This window comes from Babylonia areolata, chromosome 19, assembly GCF_041734735.1.
Source record: "Babylonia areolata isolate BAREFJ2019XMU chromosome 19, ASM4173473v1, whole genome shotgun sequence".
Taxonomy (NCBI): domain Eukaryota; kingdom Metazoa; phylum Mollusca; class Gastropoda; order Neogastropoda; family Buccinidae; genus Babylonia; species Babylonia areolata.
In genome coordinates this window covers 22173264-22183104 of record NC_134894.1, presented here as the reverse complement: position 1 = coordinate 22183104, position 9841 = coordinate 22173264, and the positions used below count along the sequence as shown (strand labels likewise).

Below are 9841 nucleotides of genomic sequence, written 5' to 3'. Positions count from 1 at the left end.
ACAACAACAAAAACCCCACAAAAAACCAAAAAAAACAAACAAACAAAAAACAAACCAAAAAACAAAAAAACCCCTAACAAACAAAAAAAAAAAGAAAAAAAAGAAAAAAAAGAAAAGAAAAAAAACAAGAAAAAAAAACAAACAAACCCAAACAAACAAAACAAACAAAAAAAAAATCAAAACAAAAACAAAACAAACAAACAAAAAAAACAACACACGCCCCCCCGGCACCCCCCACCCCCCGCACCCCTCCCACCGCCGCCCTTCCTAACAGAAATAAACACCGCAAGCATCCACACCCACACGCACGTGCACGTAAGTGGAGTGATGGCCAAAAGGTACCGCGTTCGCCTAGGAAGCGAGAGAATCTGAAGCACGGCACAGTCGCCAGTAGTTTCTCCCCCTCCACTAGACCTTGAGCGACCTTGGTCTGGACACTAGTCATTCGGATGAGTCGATAAACCGAGGTCCCGTGTGCAGCATGCACTCAGCGCACGTAAAAGAACCCACGGCAATAAAAGGGTTGTACCTGGCAAAATACTGAAGAAAAATTCACTTCGTTGGGGAAAAAAAAAAAAAAAAAAAAAAAATTAAAACGTGGCGCTCTCAGTGTAGCGACGCGCTCTCCGTGGGGAGAACAGCCCGAATTTCACACAGAGAAATCTGTTGTGGCAAAAAAGAGAAATGCAATACAATACAATCTTCTCACAACACACACACACACACACACACACACACACACACACACACACACACACACAGAGTGCGAATCACAAACCATCCGGAGATACTCCTGGTAATCAACCCATTCATCAGGGATGTTTTTTTGTGTGTGTGTAGACTCCACGTGAAATATGCACAAAAGTTAGTGCTTCCGTTTTCAGAATGCAAGCATGAGAAAATGGAAGCTGGTGCTGTCAACTGTAATTAATTAATTAATTAATAAAGTAAGTAAATAAGTAAGTAAGTGAAAACTTAAATATAGATTGGACGAGAAAAAAGCAGATAGATAGATAGATAGATAAAGAAAGAAAGAAAGAAAGAAATGAATAAATGAACAGATAAATAGATAAATAGATAAACAAAAAGGTTAGAATTACTTTTACATATGTCAGCGGGCGCGCGCGCGCGCACACACACACACACACACACACACACACACATTACATATGCATATGCACATAAAACTGCTCGCACAGAGACCGCATAATGAATGAATGTCAGTCGCCAGATGATGATTATCAATGCTGAATTGGTATGCATGCATGAGAAAAAATAATGGAAGCTGTTGCTGTTAACTGAAATTTTAGTAACTGAGCTTTCAGCATCATGTACAATAGAAAACTGACAGACAGACTGAGAATTATTTTGACAGACGAAACACACCCACCACTACACAATGACATCAGTAGTTGTCGGTCATACAGAAATAGCAGATTCAGAGCTCCACGCGCAAGAACATTTTACATCAGCTCATTCATTCGGCCTACAGCCATACGCGCACACAATCAAAGCATGCAATATACCCACTCATAGAACTGTCACACTAATCACCATCCCCACGCACCCGTACTCCCACCCCCGCACCCCACCCCCAGCCCTCCCAGCACGAGCTGGACTCTTCAACAGACGTGTACCTGGATGCAAGACATTTTGCGTACAGGCGTTACCTTGTGGGTACGTCATTCTGATGATTAATATATATATATATATATATATATATATATATTCGATTTATTTGCTGGATGTTCTTATTTGCTGGGTGTTCTTGTTTATGTTTACATTGTTGTGCGATACCTTATTGTGTTAACGTGTGTGTGTGTGTGTGTGTGTGTGTGTGTGTGTGTGTGTGCATTTTATTTATATATTCGATTTATTTGCTGGATGTTCTTATTTGCTGGATGTTCTTATTTGTTAAGATTGTCGTGCAATACGTTATTGTCTGCGCGCGCGCGCGCACACACACACACACACAAACACATTTATATACGATTTATTGTTTTTAATTGTCTACATTGGTGTATAATACGTTCTTGTCTTAATGCGCTCGGGTGTGTAGTTTTAAACATATGTAATTTATCTGCTGGATGTTTTTTTTGTTTGCTTGTTTGTATACATTGTTGTGCGGTGCCTGGTTGTCTAGTCGCGCGCGTGGGGTGGGGGGGTGGGGGGTGGGGGGGGTGGGGGGCGAGGGGTGTGTGTGTGTGTGTGGGGGGGGGGGGGGTCGTTTGGTTTTATCTTTCGTTAGCTGCTGTGAGATACACGTCTACAGTGTCAGTGCAAGTGGTACTGATGATGAACATGTCTCCGTGTGGCGGAACGCAGGCCACGGTTCACTGCCGGACACTCGCTGTGCTCAATAACATGGGATGTCCTGCGTTGGAAACTACCACTCCCAGTTAGTTTGTTTACCAGGCAGAACTGACTAACACTGTGGGAAAGCTTTTTTTTTCTGTTTTGCTTTGTTTCGTTTCTGTTTTTTTGCCTGCAGCCTTGTTTTCGACCACACCAGTGTGATCCAAGCCATGTTTCAGGGATAGGAGAAGTAAACTCCGACCGGTAGCATCATAAGAGAGAGAGAGAGAGAGAGAGAGAGAGACAGAGACAGAGACAGAGACAGAGAGACAGAAGTCAAGACAAGACAAGACAAGGCAAATTCTTTATTTCGAGGATAATAGATAAGCACTGGTGTGCTTTTTTACATCCAGTCCCCGCCCTGAATAGGGTCTACACTACACAATATTTAATAAAATGAAAGCACGGTGTTAGTGGAGATACATAACAGAGGAAAAATATATATAATTCAAAACAAAACAACAACAACCACACACACACACACACATGGCATACAGGCACTCGCATGGGGTATACAGTAAAATGCACAGAAAAAAATGAAAGAAACACACACACACACACACACACACACACACCACTACAGACCATGGGGGGGATAGAGGGTGAGGAAGGTTCTCAGTCAACCATACACATTTGACAAACAGTATCATTGAAATGAACGATTTACATTACACATTATGGCATAAGGTGGGAAAGGCAATGTTTTTTGAAGGTGGTTGGGCAATGGTGTTGTTTAATTGTTTCTCAGTGTGAGTGAGTTCCATAGGGTGGCGCCTGAGTAAACCAGACTGGATTTGAACAAGTCAATTCTTGGAATTGGGATATGGACTTGGGGGGGATTCCTTGATGAAATTACAAAAAAATTGTCTATTAATGTTGGTGGTGCATTACCTGTCATAATCTTTTGAGAGAGAGAGAGAGAGAGAGAGAGAGAGAGAGAGAGAGAGAGAGATCTCATTGCAGTTTTCAGTTAAGAAAAAAAATGTTTATTGAGATTGAAACTGTTTACATTTGCCGCGAACTGAGAAAAAAGCTACGCCAGAAAATAAGTAATAGTGGTTGCAGTCGCAGTTGTTAGTTGTAATAGTAGTGAGTAGCACCGTTGGGGAGTCAGTAGTCACGGTAGTAGTAGTAGCATCCATCAGTAGCAGCGGCGGCGGCAACAACTACAGCAGTAGCAGAAACAGATGTAGTGACAGCAGCAGCAGCAGCAACAACAACAAAAGAAGTGGTTGCAGAACATTTATAAAAATTAAAAATAAAAATTAAAAAAATCAGGAAAGGGAGGCTAGTCGTCATGGCACATCAGAGCCAGTTTTCTCCCCTAGTTTTCACGTTGATTTGCAACTTAAGACACAAAACGATAATACTTTTCTGAGTTAGAACATTCGCCCATGATTTCGAGAGTCATGTTTAGATCTTAATCTTACGAATCATTCTCATACAAAGACAGTTATCTTCGCCCCAATTAAAGTTAATGCAGCTGTTTTCCTTTTTTTTCTAGAGTGTTCCAGTGGTCTTGCCGCACGGCAATTCGTGATCGACATTGCGATGAGTAAACAGCCCAAACCTGAGCAACTTGAAGAAGGACAAAACATTAAATATTGGCAATAAAATGTTCTTCTGATTTTTACACTGATGCAGAAATGTGCGTTAAATTCCGCTGTCGACACTTTTCCGACGCAGTGAAGGCTATTGCACAGGCAACGCCGGATTTCAAATTGCTTGACTCGTGAACAGTGGCAGACACTTAACACGTTCGCGAGCGCGCACACTCGGCACATAAACACGGACGCAGACACAGACATGTAGACAGAGAAACACAGCCGCACATAGACACAGACTGACGAACACAGACGGAGCCTGTGATCAATGTCGCAGTCCGATGGAACACACAGAAATAGGTCTGCCAAGCATTTACCAACTACAAGAAATAATCAGCAAATTGATGTTGCTGGGGGAACGAAGGAAAAAAACAAAGAGAAAAGAAATGTTCGATCAATAATCTTTACAATGTATATGTTGTTCTAATTACGCCTAACTTTCGAAGCCTCCGTGGCCTAATGGATAAGGCATCGGCCTCCTAAACGCCGGATCGGCTAGAATGTGTGCAAGCCGGGGATTGCGGGTTCGAGTCCCGTCGGAGGTGTTTTTTTTGTTTTTTTTTCTCCCCCTTCTCTCCTCTCTTTTGGGGTGTGTGGGTGGGGTTGGGGGTATCAAGCACTACACAAATTAAATCAGTTAATTGATGCCTTTTGATATTATCCTCATTTTATCTTTGTTTTATATATATATATATATATTTTTTTTAATTATATATATTTTCTTTTAATCAATTAATTCCTTTCTTACTTTACTATTTTTCTCTGTCTGCGCCCCCTTCCTTTTTATATTTGTTTTTATGTCTACGTCTTTCGTTTTAACCTGTCATCCGACTGGTCCGACCTGGCCTATTTGTAATACTTAATGTAATAGGAAATTCGTAATATGCGGCGACGATTCTTGACGACGATTCTTGACAAGAGACAAGTGGCGAGGGCAATTTTCAGAGAAACGGCGGTGGCCGACAACAGTTGATAGCGCGCGTGGTAGTCGGCTTTCACACGGTCCATCTTGCACAGGCGCGTGCTGACACAGACTGACATTACATGGCTGCACGAGCGGGTGAAACGAAGGCTCGGGCACGAAAATGGCGATTGGAAGCACGATAATACGTACAGCACAGGAAAGTCCACGGCATGAGGTAAACGATGATTTAAAAAAGAAAAAAAAGACAAAAAAGACGACAAGATTGTTGTGACAATGAAACCGGACAAAAAAAAAATCTAAGGAACGTGAACTTCAACCCTGCTAGGCGAAGGGAGAAGGGACGCAACTGTGGTGTCATGACATCTGAAAACTATGCCGTCTCCTACGGAGTTGCTGTTATTAGTGTGTGCATCCCAGCAGTCATTACTTTTGTCTTGTTTTGTTTTGTTTGTACAAACATCTGCATAAACATACATACGCGCTCCGTTCAACTATTGACACTGATTTGCTGAATATACTTCTGCCTGTGGAACAGGCAATAAGCCCAAGTGTTCGGTTGTCTGTGTGTGTGTGTGTGTGTGTGTGTGTGTGTGTCTGTGTGTCCGTGGTAAACTTTAACATTGCCATTTTCTCTGCAAATACTTTGTCAGTTGACACCAAATTAGGCATAAAAATAGGAAAAATTCAGTTCTTTCCAGTCATCTTGTTTAAAACAATATTGCTCCTCTGGGATGGGCACAAAAAAATAAAAAAATGAAGCCTAATTATATGCAAACTGCATTTACTGTTATATTTATATTTTTTGTATTCTCTAAACTTGGCACTTTGATCTGATATTCTAAACAACTCCAACCGAACAAACTTGACCTTAAGGGTGTAGATGCCAATAGGTCGTTAAACTCCAATAGTCGCTGATATTCTGACCCAACAACAAGAGCAGTCATTATTATCATTTTTTGTTCAAATAGGAACTTCTTTTGCTATGCATGGAAATTTTATTTATTTTGCAAACGTTTTGGTGTAGATAGTAAAAAACAGAAATTACTCTGTAATTAATGGCAGGGGACTTAATTCGCTTTAAACTTATCTTTCTCATCTTAAACATTACATTTTGAAATTATACTCAATACATAAAAAGCTTGGATTTAAAAAAAAAAAAAAAAAAAGTGTATCACAAGTGAGTCTTGAAGGCCTTGCCTCTCTTGTTTTGATGGCTTTCATCCTGGTTTGATAATTAAATAACGTCCTGGTTGCCTCTGAACGGACCTGCCAGAGCGGAACGTTGCTCTTCAATTTTCTGGTGGGGGTACGTGTATGTGTGTAAGCGCGAGCACATTCAAGTCCCCTGAACGAGTGGCATTTTTTTTTTTTTTGTATCAAATTTTAATTTTCATTCATTGTTTTTTTATGTTCCGTGTGGAATAATGTTTTCTTTAAACTGTTCCAAGTGTTTTCCTATTTTACATAATCACATACTCAGAGACACACACACACACACACTGACGCGCGCGTGCAAAACATTCATATGTATATAAAAGTAGGACTGACAACACACTTAGAGACTTAGAGAGAAAATTAAATTAAATACATTTTATTTTCTGAGGTAATAGAGTAAACAAGGCAATGCTTTTTTCCCCCATCCAGCCCTCGAAGGGGAAACAGAAAAGTAAAACAAATGGGGAATCATTATATATCAAGACAGCATGCACATTTTAATAATGGTTACATGAATAGTAATTTGGCATTAACAACACTACATAACTAGAGGAGAATGAGAGGAGAGAGAAGATAAGGGACAGAGAGAGCGAGAGCTGAGAAGCGAGAGAGATAGAGACAGACAGAGAGAGAGAGAGCAAGAGAGAAAGAGAGAGAAAGAGAGAGACAGACCGAAAGAGAGACAGAGACAGAGAGAGCGAGCAAGAGAGAGAGAGACACAGAGACAGAGAGAGAAAGAGGAAGAGGGAGAGAGAGAGAGAGAGAGAGAGAGAGAAAGAGAGAGAGAGACGGAGACATAGAGAGCGAGAGAGAGAGAGAGAGACGAGACAGAGAGAGAGAGACAGACAGACACACACAGACAGAGAGAAAGAGAGAGAGAGAGAGAGAGAGAGAGAGAGAGAGAGAGAGAGAGACAGAGACACAGAGAGAAGGCCTACAAGACATGTGAATTAACTTAAATAAATGTCAAGATAATGATCAAGCAATAAAAATTTGAACTGAAATAAGCATGCATTTGTTATAAACAAAAAACAAAAAAGAGACAAAGAGAAAGGAAGAAAGGGGGGGGTGGGGGGGAGGGACACGCATGGACAGACAGACAGACAGTGAGACAGAGACACAGAGAAAAAAATAGGGAACGGTAGAGTTTGAGGAGGTGAGGGGGAGGGGGGAGGGACACGCAATTCTTTTATTTTAATTGAACCAGATGAACACTGCAACAGCTCTAACGTCGGTTACTGGCATTGATTAATATGAATCATCATCCATTCCCTGATAAACTTGTATCCACATGAAACCGACTCCAGAGCACATTACAAAGAGACCGCAGTCCCCGCCCGGTACGGTCCAGCTTGTGACATAAAGGAAGGTGTGCAGGCCCACTTTCGTCGGGACTCCCCGGTTTATATATATATATATATATATATATATATATATATATTTTTTTAATTTAATTAAATTTAATTAATTTTTTTTAAAGCGAGAACCGCGTGCGTATGAGTGTCTCCATTTCCTGTACTTCCAGGTCACCGAAAGACTAAAATTTCGTCGTGGAAATCACTGTTTTGACGAAAGGATTTTGAACATTTTCCTTGACTATTTTTGCACGTTTTACAAGGTATATTTGGTTTTATATGTAACCGTGAACCGAGTGGTGTATTATAAAGGGGACGGTACAAAAGAATAATTAAATGAATAACTGAATTTAAATAGTATGAAGATGAAAGGATAGAAAAAATCTGCGCACAGGCCAAAGAAACATAGAGGCCAGTCACAAAGGTTTTTTTTCTGTTGTTTCATTATACAATAGTTACAAGAAGAGAAGAAGAAAAGAAGATGAGAAGATAGTGCCTGAAAGACACAACAAACAAATGTCATAAGTCATATGTCAGTAAAATGGATAGTGAGCACATGTATACATATTAACATGGAATGACTACCTCTTGGTTTGGGATAAGCAACTACATAACATAACAAAATGCATATGTGTGAAGGCCTATCACTGAGAGCAAATAATATTTCTAATACATTTAAATAGTGCAGTTACAGTGGTTGAAGCTAAGATGATTTAGTGAAAGTACACTGACAGTATAGATTATGCAAAGCTTATACTGTGTAAGTGACTCAAATCATGTAACACTATACTGGAGTAAGCCGTATAGGAGAGAGCATGATAGCTACAATTAATAGACTGTGATACATATCAGATGGTTTCAATCAATAACTGATATCAGCTCAACACTATCTTGTGACCACCACAACAGAACACTACACACATACATTGTAAGAGGACTAAACACACTGTAATTGTGAAGCTATCGTACTGAGAGTCAGTGAAACACTGTAGCAGTACAACTGATATCAGCATATAAAATAATACATGAATAATAAACATGATGATAGAATCAGTGACTTTGATATTCAACACTGCACTGGCAAACTGAGAAACCAAATAGTAGTCAGTGCTCAATACAATGACTGGAAGAACAATCATGTCTTAACCAAGTGGCTTCAGCTAGCAAATGAACTCACAAAAGTTATCCAGTTGTGTCAAACATAAACACAGTAAACATGGCATGTGTTCAACATTTAAATCTCCTCTGCTGAAAGCAGGATAAGTAAAGTCTAACCTTCATCAGTGTGAGCAAAGAGGGAAATGTTCCTGCATTAACAATCTACGTCAATGACTGTGTGGTTCAAATAACTAAATAGTTTCAGTCTAGGGGCACGTCATAGCGACATGGTGATTATTTACGTCAAACAATAATAAGATTGAAGTATGTGTGTAAGCATAGCAGACATAATCTGGCAGTGAATGATGCATAAACTTGGTTTAATAAATGTTTAGAGCATTTGTTTATAATGGGATTTGCATTCAAATTTGGAATGCCAGCAGGTTGGCTGCGAAAAAGGCGTCTGCTATAGCTTGTGTGTGAAGTGGACATTGCAACCAGCTGAGCACTTGGCTACATATAAAAACACCCATTATTTGCTTTAATATTCTATGTTTACTTCGAACGTGTTTCTTGTCAAATATCTGCCATTTCGCATTCAAACTGATCCATTTATAAACTATGCCAAAAAGTGGTCCAAAGAAAAGCAGTGCAAACTCACGGAAGCCACTTCCGGTGGTGGGCTGCCCATGTCGTCATATGACCTACTTCTCGCACTGCCAGCAACGAAAAATCCACCATGAAAGCGGGCTGCACACCCTCCTTATTACTTTTACGTTGCCGCAGGTGAGTCCATCATCCATACCCCCTTGCTCGTCAATCAGAAGGTCAATGTCAAAGGCGTGTTGGCGGGTCTTTGGTAATCAACCGCTCAAACATAACTCTCTGTTTCAATGTCCCTTTCCAAGACGTTTTTGTCAAAGAGTTGCGGACTGATCCACATACACTACACTGACTGCATCTGCTGTAGGGTGGGTGGGGGTGGGGTGGGGAAGGAGCAGATGCCTGACCTTCGCATGAACCAAACAGGTGTGTGTGTGTGTGTGTGTGTGTGTGTGTGTGTGTGAGTAGTCAGCAAACAGGAACCACGCCACGCGTGCACTGAGGCAAAGCACACATCACGAGGAAAAGAGAAGTCCCACTGATGATGACGTCAGAAGCAGAACCATTGATGATATTGCCACAGCTGGAAAAACAACAACATGTAAATATGACCAATGAAATGGGTAAACAACTAACTATTTAAGTAACCAATAAAACAAATAGATAAATAAATAAATAAACAAACC

At 40.5% G+C, this 9841-nt stretch overlaps 1 protein-coding gene and 1 non-coding gene across 2 annotated transcripts in view; one reads left to right on the top strand and one right to left on the bottom strand.

The window, feature by feature from the left end:
- Nucleotides 1-4404: 4404 nt before the first annotated feature.
- Nucleotides 4405-4504, top strand: Trnar-ccu (transfer RNA arginine (anticodon CCU)). Its single transcript has 2 exons — nt 4405-4441; nt 4469-4504. It is a non-coding gene; the product is annotated as a tRNA-Arg (tRNA).
- Nucleotides 4505-9617: 5113 nt separating this feature from the next.
- Nucleotides 9618-9841, bottom strand: part of LOC143294124 (uncharacterized) — a 23530-nt gene continuing 23306 nt past the window's right edge. The window contains exon 17 of the mRNA XM_076605555.1: nt 9618-9738. Within this exon, the coding sequence (XP_076461670.1) occupies nt 9671-9738 (68 nt within the window). The 3' untranslated portion in view covers nt 9618-9670. The remainder of the gene's footprint in view (nt 9739-9841) is intronic.